Raw genomic sequence first — 20,220 nt, 5'->3', positions numbered from 1 at the left:
CTCACCGCCGGGAGCTGCAGCAGGCGCTGGAGCGTGGGCTGGAGTGGTCGCTGTCCGGGTCGGCCGACAGCGCGCTCGCAAGCAGCGCCGCCGTTGGAAGGCCGGTGGGCCGCAGGACGGGCCTTGTGCGCGGGCGGGAGAGGCAAGCTCCGAAAGGCCGTGGCCGAATCGAATGGATGAGCAAGCGCGCGCGCGCAGGCTCCCGCAGGGCGAAGTTTACGCCGCCTAGGCTGATGAGGCGGACCGGAACCACTTGGAGTCCGAGTGAAGCATCAGTGCTGCGAAAGCCGCAATGAAAGACGCTTCCGCCGTCTCCGCGGTACAAAGGCAGGCTACACAAAGGCTGGTTCCGCAGGCCGCCGTCCGCACGCCTGTTTGCCGCCCGCCCCTCCACCTCACCCTCACCTCCTCCAATCCTGCTGCCTTCTCTCGACTCTCCACCCGCCGAGCCACGCATGGTAGGGTGGCTCAGCCGACACCGCAACCCCTGCGCCCACGCCTCGCAACCGACCGGACCCCTGCGCTCCTCGTGCATGATCTGCGCGAGCCGTCATTGCAGTCCTGCCGCAGCTGTCGACTGCTGCTCCCCGCCCGTCTCGACTGTGTCGAAACAAATTCCAGTACGAGATTTAGCATAGCCTCCCTGGGACGCAAAGTCGCTTCTGCAACTCCTGCTCCTCCTGCCCGGTACGCCGACTCCACAATTTGGCCCTCCTCGGACGGACGCGCCAACACTGGGATGATTTCCCCCGCGACTATTCGTCTACCTGGCTGAGCACCATGTTCCTGTCCATGCTGACCGCGGACGCTGCCGCACAGCATGGCCACGAGTTCTCCGCCCCGCGCACGCCCTCTCCCCTTCATCCCACCTCTCCTCCCCCTCGTTCTCCATTGAACGTCCTCTCCTCGACCGTCCGCCAGCAGAGACCGCAGGTCACCCCGCTCCCCGCCAGGAAAAGCATTAGCGTCGACGGCCGACCCTCGCATGCCTCGTCCAGGAAGTCCATCATGTTCGCCCTACCCCCGGAGAGCAGCGCGTCGTCGTCACGTCCGCCTTCGATCCGTAGCACCACCACCACCTCGACCGACGACCGCTCGCGCAAGCGACCTGCGCGTCCCAAGACGAACTACGCTCTCGCCCACCCGCCTCCACGTGTAGGCCCGTTGCACCTCCGCCCCAAGGTCCTCCTTCAGCTACACCAGTCCTCGGCGAACTCGAGGCCAAAGCCCGCTTTCGAGGCCGTTCCTTCAACCACCTTCGCCCCCAGGCTAAAACGTAAGTTCCGTAGAGTATTCAAGCATAGGGACAGGCTGGGTCCAGACGATGTGGTGGTTGTGAGGGCTGGGGACTACGGTGGTGCAGACGACCATAGCGATTCCGATGAGGACCTGGATGCTCGTGAAGTCATTGGCGTTGTCTGTTTCAACATCAGAGACGAGCGGACGGAGATTTGTATGGACGATGACACTGTGTGGGAGGCGACCTTCATGCAGAACGGCGGTTACGAGTTTGTCGCTACCGACGAGCACGGCCTGCAGTCCAAGGCAAGATGGGTACCCAAGGCTCAAGGAAAACGGAAATCTGCCAATGGTTCGCAACTTGATAATGCTGCTGAGGATCGAAAGTTCACCTTCAGCACCATCAGCCCGGATCGCCGGCGGCATCCTGTTATTGCCACCATGACAAAAGCTGGCATTGATGTCTGGGATCAGTACTCGATACCGCCTCAGACCAATGTCGCCTCTCCACTTTCGCCTACTTTCAGCGATGCAGCGGCATCTCAGAGCTTGACCGACAGCTCTGAGCCTCGCCCTCTGCTGACTACGGATGAAACTCTGAGGAAATTCATCCTGGTCAGTGCCATCTGGGTCGCATTTCGAGAGAAATGGTCGACTGTCTTCCGTTATCAAAAGCCGGGCCGCGATCGGGACAGTGTGCCGGCGTCACCCCTGTGCGGCTCACCAATCATGCCTTGTGCTCCTATACGTACCGTCAGCATGGCCAGCATGAATGGCAGCATGTCGAGGTCTAGCTCTCCCGGTATCCCGGACAACCAAAGCGAAAAACACCACAGCCTGAGGAGCGTTTCCAGGATGTTGTTGCACCGGAACAGCGCGCTGGCAGCGCTCAATGGCGAATACAATGCATCCGACTCGACACCTCCGTCCACTGCCAAAACCTCGAGCAGCACTCGCTCTCGTCGCGCAAACTCCACCGGAACCGCCTTCATGCAGCGTGCATCCAGTAAAAGGAACCCGAAACGACACAGCAGTGGCCCGAAAGGGATGTCAGGATCGGCCGGGCAAGACATGTATAGGATCAACACGGACGAAGATACCGACCGTCCCCATCGATTCACCGTTACCGAAGCTGCCCACATCATGCTCCCGATGATCGAAGACCGCACTCCCAAGAACTCGGGAGAATACGCTTCATCTTTGGCATCCAGCAACGATGATGAACCAACGCCGCGCCAAGCGTCAAAGGAGAGGGATCTGAGGCCGCAGCGAGCAACCCTACAAGTTCCGCCGACGTACTTGCAGGCGAATCATTCGACTTCTGGTCGTAGCGATGGTGCAGTTGAAGCCCCTACACGAGATCTTGATCTTACACGGAGCAAGAGCACGAAAGAAAGGCCGAAGCCGCGTCAATCTGTCTTGCCCGTAGCGCAGTCTCGGTATTATGTGAATGGAAACGAAGACGGATACACCAGTGAAGTGAAACTCCCTCTGGAAACTGGAAGGGCATATGACGAGGAGAGGGGAAGCAAGCAGAAGAAGAGAATGAGCGTCAGGGGCTTCTTTCAAAGAATTAAGAGCAAGCGAGGAAAGAATTGAGAAGCATATGAAGAGGAGGGCGGTACTTTCACGCGCGTCAACAGCGTTCTTGGGGGCGTCATTCTTTCAGAAGCTGCATGCGGTTTCTTCTGGCGCGGAATTTTGACTTTTTTTTTTTGGAAAAGCGGCGCAACAAATGGAGCTAGATTCGGGCGTGGAGTTCTTTCTTGTTTTTGGGGGAGTAGTGGGAGGCACTCACTGTACAATTTTTCCCAGACATATCTCTCTGCTTTTTTTTTTCTCTTTTCACCCTCGTCTGGCGTTTTATGGTTTGGTGTTTTACGGGGGTCCTAGGCGTCTCTTCTCAACAATGAAAATACCCCGCGCCTCTGGGCGAACCCTGTATTTCATACTTGCAACCATTCTTCTCAAGCATTCATACGCCGGCTTGCCAACAGCGGCCTGGTTATCTTTCGGCGGGTTGGACAGGGTCGACTTGGGAGGGGTTCATCGGTGTCGTATAGAAGGTCTGGGACATTGTGGTTTATCAATAAAGCACTGGTTCGTGCGTACGTGCAATACGGGAAGGTTGATCCACTGATGTGCATGTCGGTGCTCTTAGAAGACTTGCGGTGAGCCTCCATGACTCTTCATGGTGGTGAAAGGGATAAAACAAGAAGTAAAAAAAAGTCAAAGATAGACAGGCGTAGGTGAAGACCAGATAATCATGGTCTGATGCCAGCGGGTCCAATTCGAAGGGAGCGGTGGGACGCTCAGTCTCGCAGTTGTCAACGCTCAGGACAAATGGCTTACACGCAGAAAATTTGCACTCTGCGGTTGGGGAAGCGCCGCCCAAAAATACTTGACGGAAACCCGCATTGCTGGCTGCTGTGCATCGTCAGCTAAATAAAGCGGGCGTTACCGTTTCATGGTGGCATAGTAGCATTTTTTGCGGGGGCAGCAGGACCGTCAATGCGTGCTGCTGTCCGAAGCTTAAAAAGAAAAAGCATGGGTACTCTCTGCAAGGGAAAAGTCCGGTACGGACATATTAATAAAAAGGTGATGCGGGCGCTTACTGATGCTGCGCCCGCTTCTGGATTCCGCGGTCCCCACCACGCGGGTTGCCGGCGGATGCGCGCAGCGAAGAGCTACTGCTTTGTTTCAAACGATGTTTCCTGCCTCAGGACAGGCGTCTGGCGGCTGGTGGCCAGGAACAGGGCGCGTTTCGGCTGGGATTGCGATTCTAGAAGCGCGGGTGCGTAGCAAGCGTTCCAGAATAGAAGTCCACAGGGGGGATGAAGCGGCATATTGAAGAGCCGGCCAGCAGATCGCATGGCTGGATTTAGAGTCCAGCAATGAGCGGTGGACGAATGAGAAGTGAGGAAAGGTGCGTGAGTAAGCGCCCGGGAGCGCCAAACGCTGCCCTGCAGGTGCAGTGGGCGGCTATCTATAACGGTCCCCGGAAGGCACCACCCGTCTGCACGCAATTCTAGGCCTCCCGCGCGGCGGCCGGCCCAAGCGACGGGCGCGACGCTGGCGATATTCTGGGAGGTGGCTTGTCCTCAACAAAGCAGAGTGTTTGCCATCGACCCATAGTCGGCCGGGCGGCGGCAGCGCGCGAGCCCGAGGAGCGGAGTGACAGACGCACGGAGTTCTGGAGAAGAGCGGTGGACATGCGACCAACTGGCTTTGGCTGCGCCGCAGGCGGGGGAACGCACGAAGGGATTGCGGCGCGGGCTGCTACGCGGTCGATTGCGTGCACAGGTGTGGCTTGCAGCTGGAAATGAGCTTCTGCAGGCTCGGCGATGATGTAGTTGTGTCGGTCAACGAGCTGAATCAAGGCGTGGCAAACTGGGCAACGATTCAGCATCTCGTGTCGCAGGCCGGCGCAGCTCGACCTTACGTGCGTGGCGACGACGACGGATAGGGCTGCGGCTTACAGAGCTCTCAGATAGGGAAGCTGGCCGGAAGCATGCAGGCAGTGCAGGGTGGAAAGAGCTGGCGACGGGCGCCGCTCGGCCGGGGGCAAGTCATGCGAAGGCGCATCGGCATGGGGAACGCTGTGAACGCCCTGGAACCACTTTTTTCGAGGCCCTGAACCTGGCTGAATGGAGGGGAGGATCTGCGTCATGGCAGAGCATGTCTTGGGCACTGCCACACCGCGCGCCGCGGCCCGCCAGCAGCCGGCGCGGACGAGGCTCTCAGAGGGAGCCAGGCAAGGACGACGGTCCTGTCCGCATGCGGCGGGTGGTGGAATCCGAATTTCAATCGGCTGGTGCGAGGGAATGCTCGCGTGGGCAGACAGGCTGTCGCCCCGCACTGCGCCAATCAAGAGCTAGCTGGGCCCTCTCTCAGCCACTACCACTTGAGTTCTGTACGTGGCCGCCGCTCAAAGGCATTTTCGGCCGATCAGAGGAGGCTGGGGATTGCTCGGACCCCACCACCACGCTATACACTTCGTAACCAAGGAGACGGATGGCGACCCAAAGCCCACTGCCCGCGCGGCGCCCTGCGCCTGCGCAGACTTATACGCTGCGATGCCGCGTGCGAGCTGCACGCTGAGCACTTGATCCTGCCCTCTCACCACTCGCCCGCACGTGTACCTCTCAGGCATCCATTTGTGCCATCCGCAACACCACCACTACCACGACCGACACCCTCACCTAGCCCGCACGCCGGCAGACCTAGCGCCGCAGCGTGCAGCAACGGCCAAGCCCCAGTGCAAGTCAGCCGTGCCGAGCGACAGGCCGACAGCGACCATCATCCGACACACCTCCTGGCTTGGACGGCCCTTTGTCCGCCCGGCAGCGCGCAGAGACCTTGCATGCGCTGAGCGGGCACATTCGCGAAACAGCACGGCAGACTCGGTCGAGAGCTCTGCAAACGGAGACGGTGGACTGGCTGCGCGCCTACGCTGCTTGAAACACGGGCCTCCTGAAACAGCGCGACAGCCTGTCACTTTATTCGATCTGCCGCCCACCTGCCTTTGGCGCCGCCCAGGGCTGCTGCGCGTGTAGACGCCTCTCAGCCAATCATTGGACCCACCCCAGGATCCCACCCGTACCGCTGCCCATTCCCAGCGACACGCGCGACCTCTCGCACATAAGTACTCGAGCGTGCCGTCGCTGCAACAGAACTCAGCACTCGCCAACCAACACTTCCTTCCATTTTTTTGTTCGTTTCTTCCCTCACTTCCCCGCAGACTCCGCCTGGTTGTTGGAGCTCCGCCCCGCTGCATCCTTCTTTTCCTCAGCCTCAGCCCTCGGCGAAATCAACCCTGCAGTCTGCCAACGCCTGCCGCTGCGCCTTTCCGCTTCGGGTTTCCTTCCATCTTTGAGCTAATCATACGAATCGCTTTCTGCCGGTCGGGGAGCCTTGCGAACTAATTGCATCTATTCCGTCGTTGCATCTTCTCTCACTTCGCCTCACCGCCTCGAGGTCTTAATCTAATATCCCCGTCCACCCGCTATTGTCCACCGCGCAATAGCCACTTCCCACCTACCCGGGGATCACCACCAGACAATAGGATTGTCCACCCTATTCAGTGTCGAGAACAATAGCCTATTGTTCCACGGCCCTACATCAAAACCTCGCCGTCCGACAAGATCCATCCTCCTGCAACAGTCGTTCAAGATGGTTTCCTACTCCGCCACCCCCGAGCAGAATGCCGCTGCCCTCGACTACTTCATCCAGCTCCCCGTCTCCAAGGAGATGATCGCCTACCTGGCACGCAAGGCATCCGAGGTCATTCGCTGCGAGACTCCCCAGCAGCAAAGCAACGTCAACAAGAACCTCCCGCCCACGCCTCCCTCCACTCCTCCCCAAGGCCACGCCCAGCCCTTCGGCCGGGACCCCGCGCTGCCCTCGGTCGAGGCCTTCATCATGTCGCTCGTTGACCGGTCACATGTCGGTGTCGCCACCCTCATGAGCTCCCTTGTCTACCTGGCGAGGCTCAAGGCGCGCCTTCCTCCTGTCGCCAAGGGCATGCGCTGCACTGTCCACCGCATCTTCCTGGCCTCCCTCATCCTCGCCGCCAAGAACCTCAACGACTCCTCTCCCAAGAACAAGCACTGGGCCCGCTACAGCACCGTCCGCGGCTACGAGCACTTCGGCTTTTCGCTCACCGAGGTCAACCTGATGGAGAAGCAGCTCCTCTTCCTTCTCGACTGGGACCTCCGCATCACCCAGGATGATCTGTACTTCCACCTGGAGCCTTTCCTCGCCCCCATCCGGGACTACCAGGTCCGCCAGGCCGAGCGCGCCCAGCACCTCAAGAAGATCAAGCAGCTTCGCGAGATCCAGACGTACTACCAGGAGCTTGGCCACTCCGTCTCCCTCGAGTACTGCGCCCACCAGCTCAAGAACGGCACCATCGCGCCGCCTACCGAGCTCAGCAACCCTTACTCGAGGTACCGCCTCGACAGCCGCCCCTCTACCAGCAGCACGTCTGGCTCCTCGTCCCGCATGCCATCGCTCTCGCCACCTCAGCGTTCCGGGTCGGCTGCTTCGTCGCACTCCGATCTGTCCAGCACCGAGTCGACGCCCAGCTCCATCTACCACTCGGAGATGCCGTCGGTCCACCGTTACGACAGCATGACCGGTGCAGCGGTTGTGCACATGCCGCAGGCGCCGCCCAAGGCGTACAAGGCCATGTACCACTCGCAGCTTCCTCTTCCGATGGAGCAGCAGCTCGTGGATGGCGAGAAGCCGTCCAAGAAGCCCAAGACCAGTGGCGGCTTCTTCGCCCGCTTTCTGGGCAACGCCGGCGTCCGGGTGTAAATTCAACGATTTACCATTTTTTGGATAACAGCTTTTGCTCACGGGTGCTTCCCACTGTTGGGAGCGTAGACTATCATTTTTCCATTTCCTTTCTCTTGGATTGCAATTCTTAGAGCGAGCATGAGCGGAGCACAGTCACGTACAAGCGATGAAGGGGCCGAAGAGAGAAGTGAACGACAAACGAAGGAACGAAACGATGTGGATGACAGCGACACGACTTGATTGAGTCTTCTGGCGGTTTTTTCCCTTCAACCCACAACCCCTGTCGCACATACCACTGGTTGGTTGTGCTTTTCTTTGCATTCAGCTGCATTGGGATGGCGTTCACAGACCGAGCCAAGATGGCTACGGTGGGATTGGTGTTGAAAATTTTGGATCTAATTTTTCTTTTACTCTTGCATCATCTAGAGGCAAGCAATGGGCTGCATGGCACGGTTTGGGTATTCACGAGAGGATTGGATAGTTACAACAAGACACGGCTTTAGTTGGCTGCTGTCGACAGCATCACGATGCTGAAGATCGATAAAGAAACCAATAGAGGAAGACTCTTCCCTTCAATTCGCTTCTCGTGACATTCTGCGCGCGTGCTGCATGAAAAGGGGGGCACAGCATGTCAGCCGAGGCACACATCCTTGAGGTTGGCGTTCTCAGGTATGTGGCTGACAGCCCACGCAACAGCCTGACGGGCTAACAGCCACTCGATTGACCCACCCTAGGCTTAGGCTCTTCACAAGATTTCGCCCGGCGCAAGGGTGTAGCCTATGACCATTGCGGCACACACGCCTTCGCGGAGGGTCTGAGACCGACAGCGCCATGCAGGTGCGGAGGGCTAAGAAAACTCTTTCCGCGCAACGGCATAGCCACTCCGCTCCATTTCTTTGTTCGCCCTGCCCTTTGCTCGGCTCCATTGTACCCAGCCCGATCTGCGGGTTTTGGGAGTCATCACGACCTCAATCCATCCTGAACGGATCGGCACGCAGCGCCCAGCCCCCCGGCAAACCTACCGGTCAGAGTCTTTCATGCGCATCCTTGCACGCGCAGCGAGCGGTAGCAGTAGCGTAGCACCGGGTGCACACACGCAGACACGCACACACCCCTATCTAATTTTTGCCCAGCATGTGGTGCAACCTCCATTTCTTCTCAGCCCCTCCTTTATTCCCGCGCCTTACTACCACCCTACAGACTAAATTTAGGAAGGGGATGCCTGTCAATCGACTTTATCCAACCTCTTGTTTTTCGAGGTTGCACACCGAATGTTGCCCGTGGTCATGTACGAAAGCGTGCAAGCGGAAAGGTGCGGGAAGGAAGGGTCTCGGAGGAGGGGGAAATAATAAGAGTTGGGTTGCACGGAAAGGATCCAAGCCACAGTGGTGTGGGAGGCGACGAGTAACAAGAAACAGATTAAGCCTTGTCACGCTTGGCAGCGGCAACGGCAGTTGTTGTCATCAGCGCCCACGTATGTGCACAGCAATAAGGCGCCGGGAAGCATGGGCTACAATGTCAACCCAACGTGCGCACGGGCTTTGAGTATAACAAACCGGTTTTCGCTGGTGGATTTTCCTCTTCGCTGGCATGCATGGCGTGGATGACAAGAAAAATGACGCCGGCGTCCACAGAAATGCTTGAAGGCAAAAGGCGGTCAGGTTGGTGGCATGCGATGTGGCGGCCTGAACCGTGACAGAAGCTGGTGCAGCGTTGTCCCTTGTGAGAGAACTGACGATCGATCAGTACAATGCCGCATTCCGGGAATCCTTCAGGGAAGAAAAAGTCGCCGTGCATGGACGTTTCCGGCCGTGGCGGCCAGCTGAGAGCTCTCTTTCGGCCCACGACCCGCCGGTTCGTCAATAATGCAGGTTCAACAAGCACGCATGATTGATTCCCCGCGCGGCTACGGAGACCACGGCTCTGTGCTGACTGGCGCGCGCGTGTCCGGTCTTTCGGCGATCACCTCGTCCCCGCTCGTTGGTGTTGGGTGATGATGATGAGGATGAAGCGGTCTCGCGTTGGCGTTGGCTGGCGTCGTGCTGGCTCGTTTGAGAACCAAGCGCGCGCATGGAGCGGATCTTGAATGGACGTCCTGTGGTACGCCCGGACTGTGGGGGAAAGGATCCAGAAGGAATCCAGATGGGAGGCTGTGCAAGCCACGTCCTGGTGGTTGATATGCTGCCTCAGGCAGAAATTCAGGGTCCATCTCGTCCGGCCCAAGTTCGGACGGAAGCATCGATGTCCCAAAAGGGAAAGTGGGATGCGGCCACCATTTTCCCCCCTTCGCACCTTCGATTTCTTCGCAATGGTGTGAGAGGTCAGACTGCTTGAAGACCGCGATTAGAAGCAATGCAGAGAATGGGCGCTCCTTATGCAAGGCCTGACTGTGCTACCCCAGTAGTGCTTGCCGTCAGCTCTGCATGTCTCAATGCCTCCGCATCATATCACACCATGGTTTAATGACTGGTGATTGTGTTGATTCTGCAAGGACGGCTACTCAGCTTACATGCTGGCCTGAAAAGCTGTCTTGGGATCGAGGTACACTATCACCGCATATCAAGATGTGCAATGCTAGCGCCTGAGTCACAAAAATGGGCAACCACTTCGGCAATCCGCGACGTTCCCGCCCCTCCAAGCACGTAACGCCTGCCCCGCATCTGACATCTTACCACGTCGCACACACAACGCAAGCAACATTCTCACCTCACCCGTGAGACTCTTATATGGTCGCCTTAGCTGAAACTCTGTTAGACTCTAGAAGGAGCTTTGGTTTGGCCTAAGCCAACATCCTTGTGCGTGCGTAGCTTGGCTTTGCTACCCACGGTCTAGTGCAGTAAGTTTATTTTTTTTCTGTCGCATCAACATGACAAATCTTGGTATATGTGTGCGACCAGCCAAAAATCTCGGTTGTAATGGGAAAGACCGCAATAGACCTCTACAATCCCAAGCAAATGGAAGATTCCATCTGGTGGATTCTCGTGCTTGATGTATTCTTACCGGAGAGGCCATTAAGGGCAGCTGTTCCTGACCTCATTTTTTATATTACTATGGATCATACTTGCGACAGATGATCCATTGGCGATTAAAACAACCTACGCTGGCTTCACTTGACAATTTGTTTTGGCGTGTTTGTTTATCCAAATTTATGAATAGTCTGTTCAAGGCTTCCGCTGACCTTACGGATTAAGATCCTCTCATTCTCTCCACAGGCTCGGCCTATTTCTTCCAAGATGGTGGACCCAAGCGGCTTCAGCGTTCGACCGCCAAAAAGTTCCGAGGAGATCAAGTCCCTCTGGTGGCCGTCAATGCAATCACTTGGATGGGTAGGTGTTTCTTCTTCCCACGACGAATTCACATTCCACTTTCAAAAAAAAAAAAAAAAAAGAAAAAAGCACCCTTCTCCCCATGACTTTTACGGCGAAATGCTAACTCTTCTCCCCTCCTAGAACCGCTCCGACAAAGACCACCCAACGCACTGGCAATCCTCGCGCGGCAAGTACATCGTCCTAACCCACAAGGAGCCCTCGTCATCCGAAGAGGAAGAGAAGGCGGTCGGCATCATCCTCCCCATCACCTACCCCAACAAGACCGGCTGGGTCGGCTTCTTCGTCGTCAACGAGGCGTACCGCGGCACGGGCGGCGGAGGCAGCCTCCTCTTCCAGGCGGCGCTCGACGAGTTCGCGCGCCAGGGCGCCGAGCGCGTCGGCCTGGACGGCGTGCTGCAGCAGGTGGGCACGTACGGCCGGCGCGGGTTCGTCGAAAAGGGCCGCGTGAAGCTGATGGTGATGAAGAAGGTGAAGGAGCTCGAGGTTCCTTCTTCCGCGGGAGCAGAGAAGGGGGACGGTGATGATACGCCTCTGATTAAGGCGCTGAGGGACGTGCAGCCGGCGGCGCTGGTGGCGGCCGACGAGAAGGCGACGGGCTTGCGCCGCACGCACCTGTGGACGAAGGAGCTGCTCGTCGAGCGCGAGGACGCGTGGGGCTTCGCCGCGGTCAAGGAGGGAGGAGGAGGTGGAGAGGTCACGGGCTTCGTGCTCGTCCGCTCCTGCGAGCATGGCTACCGCGTGGGCCCGCTCTACGCTCCCAACCGCGACTTGGCTAGCACGCTCCTGCTCCGGGCTATGCAGACCATCAAGGGCTTCGGCGCCGCCGCGGCTGAGAAGTCGCTGGTCGCCGAGGCGTGGGGCGAGAACCCGGTGGCCGTCGAGACGTTCGAGGGCTTGGGTTGGGAGTACAGCGGGATGGATTACGCGCGCATGTGGCTGAATGGAGAGGAGACGGAGGCTCAGAAGAAGGGAGGAGTGGCGGAGAGGGAGGTATTTGCTTGGTTCGACGCCGGTGAGGGTTAAACGTGAGAATTGTAGATAGAATTAGATGGTAAGGGGCTCTTTACCATCCGGAGAAGATACGCCTTTAAATGGTAGCACTCCTTTAGAGGAAATACTAGTCATTCTAAAGTTGTTTGTGCCATCAGGATTGACATCAGAAGCATTACTCCGTTATTGAGGTCCTAGAATTAGACAGTGTACACATGCATACGCAGCGTAATTAGGCCGTATTCCTGCCAATTCCAGCCTTATATCTTGCCAATGCTCTTTCCCTACAGGTCTTGTGATCCACCATCGGTTTCGGGTATCCATTCTTCTTCGCTATGTCCTCTGCACCTCTGCCGTAGGGATCATGGATGGCCTTTCCCTTCACATCCTTCAACTCCGGGATCCATTTCCTAATGTACTCACCATCTGGATCAAACTTTTCGCTCTGCAGCAGAGGATTGAAGATACGGAAGTACGGCTGGGGATCGACGCCAACAGAGGCAGAGAAACCCCAACCACCGTTGTTGCTGGCAAAGTCGCCGTCGATGAGGTGCTCCATGAAGTAGCGCTCACCCATGCGCCAGTCGATAAGCAGATCTTTAGAAAGAAAGGAGGCGACGATCATGCGGCAGCGGTTGTGCATGTAGGCCATCTGGTTCATCTGGCGCATGGCGGCGTCGATAATGGGAAAGCCAGTGCGACCGCCATACCAGGCAGCGAACTGCTCGTCGTTATACTCCCACTCGACGTTGGTGTATTCGTACTTGAAAGGCTTGAACATGCTATATCAAGATCAGTATGTGGTGACTGAGGTTCGGTGCGTGGAGCAACTCACCAGATGTACGGCCAATGCGACAGCACATGCTTATAGAAATCCCTCCAGGCGACCTCACTGATCCAGCCCGCTATCCCAGCATTTCCCCCGTCTAGCTTCTTCGTCGTATTTGCATCCTTGGCCAGTCGCACGCTTGTTCGGGCTGCTAGTGTGCCGGCTGAGTGATGCACGCTGACCATAGCAGTGCTGCCTGCAGCAGGGAGGTTGCGGGTGTCCTTGTACTTGGTGACTTTCTGCTTCAAAAACTTCTCCAGCCGTTCTCGTGCTTCGTGCTCACCTGCCGGCCACAGGGAGGCCAGCCGTTTTTTCGTCTCCGAATCTAGACGCTTGTTCTCCGGTGCCTCGGGTATATTGGAAGCAAAGATATCCTTGAACTTCTCGCGAGCGTCTTTGGGGTTCTTCTCCGGCTTGGGATGCTCATCGAGAAGTTCAGGGTGCTTGTGGACATGAGAGAGCCATGCGCGGAACCAGGGGCTATAGACGGCGTACTGCTTGCCTTGGCCAGTCTGGAGCGCGCCTGGCGGGACAATGACGTCGTCATGCACGACAGTGAAGTCAATGCCGGCGTCCAGGCATTTCTTAGTCAACCGCGCCTCGCGCCGCAGTTCGTCAACCTCGTACTCCATGTTGCAAAAGAGGTGTTTTGCGCCCCACGCGTTACACTTGTCAATCAGGTAGGGTATCACTTTTTTACGCTCCTCGACCGTCTCCACCAGCAACGGGATATCCAGCTCCGCTAGGTCCTGCTTCAGCACAGCCAGAGTCCGCAACTCGAAATCAATCCGCGGCGTGCCGGTGAAGTGGGCCTGGTAGTCCTGGGGCGATACAACGAAGACGCAGATGAGTGGGACACCGCCGTCCTTCGCCTTCTTCGCCGCCAGGCTTAGTCCTTTGTTATCGGACATGCGCAGATCCCGCTTGAACCAGTGGACGACGGCGTTGCCAATAGCGATCTTGGAGCGCTGTTCCTTGGTCTCGGCCATGGTCTTCTCGAGCACTTCGATTGGCCGCGGGATCTCGTTGTTGTTGTATTGCTCGCATCGCTCATTGGACATTTCGGCCGGATAAAAATCCCGCTGCACGATCCCGAAGCGCTCTTCAACGCGCGAGTGGTCGAATTGCTTGGTTGGCTTGGATTCTGCTGAAGGACTGCTGGTGGAACGTTTGGCGGCTTTGCGAGCGGGCTGCGATTCGGCAGAGCGCTTGTTGGATGCGTTTCCCGTCGAGTCTGAATACCCGGTCGAAGCGGGCGCTGCCTTCCGTTTTGCGGCCATGTTGGCCGGATTGGATGAATGTAGCGACCGAACGTTCAATGGGTTTCTCGCGCAAAGAAATGCGCGTGTGAAGGGGAGCATGGAAGAGGGACAAAGCAACGCGCTTCCACAGGCATGGTCGTCTCAGCCGCGGCACCGGCCCTTTTTGTTCAATTGAGCCAAGAGCAATGGCACGCATGGCGCATCTGATCTGGGGTAGTGAGATGCGATCTGTGGGCGAGATCGAAGCCAGATCTATCGGGCGGGCCCGTGCTCTCTGACATCATTGGCGATGCGCCGAGGAAACTTCAAGTACTGAGATGCAATGCAATAATCTATCGTTTTACGTTACAGTCAAGAGCAGCATCTAGTCTAGCTGTGACACCACCGGGGCTCTTTGCCTGACTGAATGATATCGATGGAGTTTGATTTTATCCTGCATCGACGTAGAGCTGGAAAAGGAATGACGTTGCTTCGGGCTAAACCCCTTGACCCACGGATCCAGGAACTTAGACTGTACCAGACACCCAGATGCGGACACCCGAATGGTAGGGTGTTGGCTTGTCTGCGCGACTATACAAACGTGCCGCATCAGGTTGTCCGCTCGACTCTTGATACTTCAACCAAGCTAATTGCAAGTAAATAAAGAAACCATATCCCTCTACACTAGCTATTTGTTTTCGGATCCCGCCATCCAAATTTCAGCCGCTTCAATTGATGAACAGCGTATTTTGCGGCCGAACATATGAAGCGAATACTGCATGTCATCCATGGTCATGTGACGTCTATCATAATACTCTGAGACATCCATCCAACGACATCTGCACGCGAGATTTTATATCCACTCTTTCTCAGCTTCTGAACTGTAATATGCGATTTTGCTCCCACTTCTCCCCACCCCACCCCACTATCGCATCGGCTCACGCCTACACTCCCGATCAGCCAACACCATGTTTGGGAGCATCCGCCAGATGATCAACCAGATCTGATTGGCGAAGGAGCTGCATCAAGAAGGTCCGTCCGCGGGCGGGACGGCTCCCGACCGTTGCATCCTACCCGAAGAATGCGCCGCCAAGCCAGGATCCCCGCTCTTGTAACAGCAGTTAACCTGAGAAGATCTCCCAGCAGCCATCGTCCCAGGACAAAGCACGCAGTTTGATCTACTCCTACCGGCCAATTGATTCACGACCACTTCGTTCTTACCGGTTTGTCAACACCAAGAGTTCTGGCTCCGCAGCAATGGCGTCCCAAGACTTTGTCAAGCCCTGGAAGCTTCCCCGCCAGAAGACGTACATCTTCACCAACTCCAACCTGATCGATCCCGTGGAAGGCACGGTCTTGCCAAACATGACAGTCAAGATCTCGAGCGGGCTGATCGAATCAGTCTCGTCCGAGTCGCCTTCTTCGAGCGCCGACTTCACCGTCGACCTCGGCGGCAAATACATCTGCCCGGGTCTGATCGACGCCCACGTTCACGTTGTCGCCACGCCAGGCGAGAAAGATCTGGCAAAGTGCGTCGCAATGGACTCGGCCGTCTCCATGACGCGGCAGCCCTTCGTCGTCAAGCAGATGCTCTCTCGCGGCTTCACGACGGCGCGCGACTGCGGCGGAGCGGGCCTGGCGCTCAAAGAAGCCATCCGCGACGGCGTCTTTCCCGGACCGCGCCTGTTCATCGCCAACCACGCCCTCTCGCAGACGGGCGGCCATGCCGACTTTCGCGGCGCCCACGACCACACGCAGTGCTGCGGCGGGCTCGTCAACGGGCTGGGCGTGCTCTGCGACGGCGTGCCCGAGTGCATCAAGGCGGCGCGCGAGCAGCTGCGGACCGGGGCCGACTTCATCAAGATCATGGGCGGCGGCGGCGTGGCGTCGCCCACCGACGCCCTCGAGAACACGCAGTTCACGGCCGACGAGGTGCGCGCCATCGCAGAGGTCGCGCGCAGCTACAACACGTGGGTGACGGCGCATGCCTACACGCCGCAGGCCATCCGCCACGCCGTCGCCAACGGCGTCACGGGCATCGAGCACGGCAACTTCATCGACGAGGCCACGGCCGAGTACATGGCCGACAAGGGAGTGTATCTGACTCCGACGCTGATCGCTTACGACGCCATGGCCCGCCGCGAAGGCTTCCTGCCCCCGGAAAGCCATGTGAAAAACGAGGAGGTGTTGGCTCAGGGCTTGCGGGCGCTTGAGATTGCGTCCAAGGCGGGCGTCACCATGTGCTACGGCTCGGACTTGTTGGGCCCGCTGGGGATTGAGCAGGCAAAGGAGTTTGGGTTGAGGGCGAAGGCGCTAAGCGCTAAGCAGGTGCTGCAGAGCGCGACGATCAATCCGGCAAAGATGCTGAGGCAGGACGGCTTTCTGGGCCAGCTGAAGGAGGGATTCGCGGCCGACATGTTGATTCTCAATGCGAATCCGCTGGACGATATTGAGGTGTTCGATAGGCCGGAGAGGCACCTTCTGGCAGTCATCAAGGACGGGCGAGTGTATTCAAGCCGGTGGTCGAAGCTGGCCGAAGATGTAACGGCCCCCGAAGCCTTGATCGAGTAATGGGTGGCAAGCAGTAAATCGCAATTGGAGCACCGTGCCCGCACACCCCGCACTTACTGGGTATTGCCGGTGTCGCTAAAAGACTGTCTCAGTCAGCTGCTCGTGGGGAGCCTGCCGGCTGGCGCGTCTTGTTCACATTTTTCAGCGGTGTACTGGCTAGCTCCGGGAGTTGCTGGGGTGCGGGTTCCGGCGGACAGGAGGTTGGTGTGGCAATGATGCGCGTGTAACGAGCATCAAGCAAGCTTCGACAAGGCTGCATCGAGATGTGAGGTCGGGAGGGACGGCGCGAAGCCGGGACCGGGCATGGATGGGCCAATGGCCACATGATGGCCATCTCCGACGGCCGGAGCGAGTCAGCGGCTGACATCCCCGCCGCTGTGAGGCGCTGCCGGCCGCAGTTGCTCAAAGCTGCTCCGCGCCCCAGCAGGATCCACTTTCCTCGCTCTTGCGTGCTTGCAGCTTGCATTTTGCGCCCGAGGAAAAGATAGACAGGGCCCGCTGCACTGATCTCCCCAAATGATTCAATCAGGCCGCCGCCTTCCTCCTCTCTGACTTCGCCCTTTCGTTACTCTCGCGCTGCGCGCGCCCAACCACCATGGCCGAGCACAAGCTGCCCTGGCGCCAGTTCGTCATTCTCTGTGCGCCCACCCCCTCGCTCCTTGCAAGCCCACGCCACTGATGCGCCCTCACAGCACTATGCCGCTTTGCCGAGCCCATCGCGCTCACGAGCGTGTTTCCCTACCTGCCTGAGATGATTGAGTCCTTTGGCGTGCCCAAGAACGAGATCGCGAAATGGGCCGGCGCCGCTTCCGCCATCTTCAGCCTGGGCCAGTGCCTGACGAGCATATTTTGGGGGAGGGCCTCGGACACGTATGGGCGCAAGAAGATCATCCTGCTGGGTCTGTTCAACACCATGGTCACCAGCTTGGTGTGGGGCTTCTCCACCTCGCTGCCCATGGCCTTGGTCGCCAGGGCCATCCAGGGCGCCGGCAACGGCAACGTCGGCATCTTGCGCACAATGGTCGCAGAGCTGTGCCCGTGGAAAGTGCGTACGGCTCCATCACGAAATCAGCTCGTCGCTCACAACCTTGGTCTAGGAACTGCAACCGAGAGCGTTCAGTATCATGCCTTTGGTCTACAACATCGGGAGCGTCTTCGGCCCGGTACGCGACGACCCCTGCACCCCGCAAATCGTCTTACCTACTGACATTTCTCAATCAGGCAATTGGTGGAGCGCTGTCGAACCCTCTTGGCGTTGATGTCACGAAACCTCGCGGTGACTCGTTCTTCGAGAAATATCCCTTTGCCCTTCCGAACATTGTCGGCGCTCTGCTCTTCCTCACCGGCATCATTACCGGCATTCTTTTTCTTCATGTGAGTCGATTCGCGCCCCTCTGCTACTAAACTGACGCTTTGTCAAGGAAACGCTAGAAAGCAAGAAAGACGAAACAGACTATGGTTTGGTACTGGGCGAAAAGCTCAATTCTGCCGTCTCCAATCAAATCGTGCGGGCGAAGAACGTGTGGCACAAAGCCAAGGGCGAAGAGACGGAGCCACTTCTCAAGCACGTCGATTCCACGACCAATCAGGACGATGACCAAACGAATGGCGATACGCGCAAGCCGACGGAGCAGAGCCCCGTCACGGTCCGTGAAGTACTTTCGGTGCAATCCGTGACCAATTTGGTCATATATACTGTCTTGGCCATGCATTCCATCGGTTATGACCAGGTGCATATCACTCCTCTCAATACGCTGCGACCTTGCTAATGTTTCCCTAGCTCCTTCCTGTCTTTATGCACCATCCCGCTCACCCCTCTGATGGTTCATCGTACAGCCCGGCCAACCCGCTCAAGTTCTCCAACGGCTTCGGCATCAAGTCGAAGAACATCGGCGCCATGTTCACTTTGTATGGTGCGCTCTGCTTCCTCTACCAACTCTTCTTCTTCCCGCCGCTCGCCCGGCGTTACGGTGTCCTGCGCTGCTTCCGCGTTGTCTCGCTCATCTTCCCTGTCGTCTTCCTGATCACCCCTTTCACCGCGCTGCTCCCAGACCAGACGTCGCAACAGGTTGTCATGTTCGTGATCATGATGATCAAGGGTTGCTGCACAACATTCGCATTCCCCTGCAGCACCATTCTTCTGACCAACAGCGCTCGCTCGCTCCGCGTGCTTGGGACGCTCAACGGCATCGCAACGTCCGTATCTGCAATAGGTAGAGCTGCCGGACCGGCTGTCGGTGGTAGTCTCTTCACTCTCGGCGTCAAGCACGGCTACGTCATCGCCCCATTCTGGATGTTCACTGCTATTTCCATAGTCGGCGCCGTGCCAGCCTTTTTCCTCGTCGAGGGTAAAGGGTTTGGCCCGGATGACGAGGACGAGGATGAGACGTCGGGAGACGATGAGAGCATCCCAGCCAAGGGCGGCTCTTCGTCGAGACGACCTTCTAGAGCAGGGGCGGATGGCGATGAGGAGAACAATGACCGCGTCGGAGAGCTGCTCAGCCGCACCACGACGTACTCTTCGATCGCATCTGCAGCAATCAGCGATACGGACGACGAGGCGATTGGCAGTCCAATCAGCTCGAGCTTGCCAGCCGAGGCGCCTCATCGGCCGTCACATCCCAGCAGAACGCCGTCGGGACGAGTGCAAACGGTAAGGAGGAGGACGAGTGTGCCCATCGGTATGAGCGGGACTGGCTTGAGGAGGTACAGCTCGAATCTGGGTGTAACTAGGGATGGATACGGAACAGGGCAGAGTTGGGGTGGTTGATTTCCTACAATCCTTTCTTCTCTTGAAAATTGTCATGTAATGGATTATTCTTGGAGGGCGTGTAGATACCTAGATTGCGGGAAGGAAAGCTGGCGTTAATAATTCGAAGAATTGAAATTGATCTAGCCAATTGAATAGCATAACAAAAGATTGTCGTTAATGGCTAATTGTGCGGACTGCGAGCTTGACAGGCAAAGGAAAGTGATGCTTGTTCCAGTACCTGCTACAAGGCTTGTCCTGTGAGCCTGGCTCGATCGGTGGCTACGTTGAAACGCAAGACGGGGCGAAGCGGACTTGATCCAGCTAATGGCCAACTATCAGATGCTCGTCTGGTCATCTGAAAGCATCGGGTCCTCGCATCAGCAATCATATAGGACGTGCTCGATCATGTATGTTCTCTCAGCCAGAGCTGACCGGCGGGATCAGCGCGACCTCGTCGCCCTCATTGATTGTCAGACCGGCATCGCCATCTTCCAGGTCGATGTACTGCAAGTTCACAGTCACGGCACAGCTGTCCAGCACCGCCACCGTCATGCCCGGATACGCGCGCTCTAGCACGCCAAACAGCTGTGACGCGGGGAGCGGGGCTGCGAAGTGCTCGTGATTCTTCTTCGTGTACGTCGACGCGGCAGCGAAATAGAGCAGCTTGAAGTGCCCGGCCGGCGGGTTGACGGACGCCATTGCGCTTCTTCTACGATGGGAGTCTGATACGCGTGTCAGTACGGTTGTGTTGATGGGAGAGACGCGAAAAGTTCGGGGTGGGGTTGAGCGATCAGAAAGTGAAGAAAATGGTCCGCAGAGGTGGCTGCGTGGTAGCAGACCTCGGATAATACATGCTATTTTTGTATCTCTTCATGCATAAATGCATCAAGTGCAGGGGAGAGCAGAATATACGTACCTGATGCCTAGGGCGATGGGAGAGCGGGGGGCGGTGGATGAGAAGAAGTGGGA

General features: G+C 57.5%; 7 protein-coding genes across 7 annotated transcripts; 5 read left to right on the top strand and 2 right to left on the bottom strand.

Annotated features, from left to right (window-relative positions):
• Positions 1 to 780: 780 nt before the first annotated feature.
• LTHEOB_11265 (uncharacterized protein) lies at positions 781 to 2,838 on the top strand (the record flags this gene model as incomplete). The annotated part of the gene is made up of 1 exon (XM_035508002.1): positions 781 to 2,838. One exon carries the CDS (start codon positions 781 to 783, stop codon positions 2,836 to 2,838), a length of 2,058 nt encoding a protein of 685 aa, XP_035366646.1.
• Positions 2,839 to 6,411: 3,573 nt separating this feature from the next.
• Positions 6,412 to 7,557, top strand: LTHEOB_11264 (Cyclin; the record flags this gene model as incomplete). Its single annotated transcript, XM_035508001.1, has 1 exon — positions 6,412 to 7,557. The coding sequence occupies one exon, from the start codon at positions 6,412 to 6,414 to the stop codon at positions 7,555 to 7,557; it is 1,146 nt and encodes a 381-aa protein (XP_035366645.1).
• Positions 7,558 to 10,454: 2,897 nt separating this feature from the next.
• On the top strand, positions 10,455 to 11,891 carry LTHEOB_11263 (Gcn5 family acetyltransferase; the record flags this gene model as incomplete). Its single annotated transcript, XM_035508000.1, has 3 exons — positions 10,455 to 10,520; positions 10,731 to 10,865; positions 10,989 to 11,891. The coding sequence occupies 3 exons, from the start codon at positions 10,455 to 10,457 to the stop codon at positions 11,889 to 11,891; spliced, it is 1,104 nt and encodes a 367-aa protein (XP_035366644.1).
• A 199-nt stretch (positions 11,892 to 12,090) lies between these two features.
• LTHEOB_11262 (Deoxyribodipyrimidine photo-lyase protein) lies at positions 12,091 to 13,967 on the bottom strand (the record flags this gene model as incomplete). The annotated part of the gene is made up of 2 exons (XM_035507999.1): positions 12,091 to 12,640; positions 12,694 to 13,967. 2 exons carry the CDS (start codon positions 13,965 to 13,967, stop codon positions 12,091 to 12,093), a joined length of 1,824 nt encoding a protein of 607 aa, XP_035366643.1.
• Positions 13,968 to 15,185: 1,218 nt separating this feature from the next.
• Positions 15,186 to 16,499, top strand: LTHEOB_11261 (Amidohydrolase 1; the record flags this gene model as incomplete). Its single annotated transcript, XM_035507998.1, has 1 exon — positions 15,186 to 16,499. The coding sequence occupies one exon, from the start codon at positions 15,186 to 15,188 to the stop codon at positions 16,497 to 16,499; it is 1,314 nt and encodes a 437-aa protein (XP_035366642.1).
• A 595-nt stretch (positions 16,500 to 17,094) lies between these two features.
• On the top strand, positions 17,095 to 19,269 carry LTHEOB_11260 (MFS transporter; the record flags this gene model as incomplete). Its single annotated transcript, XM_035507997.1, has 6 exons — positions 17,095 to 17,137; positions 17,192 to 17,544; positions 17,597 to 17,662; positions 17,721 to 17,873; positions 17,921 to 18,229; positions 18,280 to 19,269. The coding sequence occupies 6 exons, from the start codon at positions 17,095 to 17,097 to the stop codon at positions 19,267 to 19,269; spliced, it is 1,914 nt and encodes a 637-aa protein (XP_035366641.1).
• A 399-nt stretch (positions 19,270 to 19,668) lies between these two features.
• LTHEOB_11259 (Molybdopterin synthase small subunit) lies at positions 19,669 to 19,950 on the bottom strand (the record flags this gene model as incomplete). The annotated part of the gene is made up of 1 exon (XM_035507995.1): positions 19,669 to 19,950. One exon carries the CDS (start codon positions 19,948 to 19,950, stop codon positions 19,669 to 19,671), a length of 282 nt encoding a protein of 93 aa, XP_035366640.1.
• Positions 19,951 to 20,220: the final 270 nt, after the last annotated feature.

The sequence above is a fragment of the Lasiodiplodia theobromae genome (genome assembly GCF_012971845.1).
Source record: "Lasiodiplodia theobromae strain AM2As chromosome Unknown scaffold_46, whole genome shotgun sequence".
NCBI lineage: Eukaryota > Fungi > Ascomycota > Dothideomycetes > Botryosphaeriales > Botryosphaeriaceae > Lasiodiplodia > Lasiodiplodia theobromae.
The sequence above is the reverse complement of the archived record's forward strand: the minus strand, read 5'-3'. Positions and strand labels throughout refer to the sequence as shown.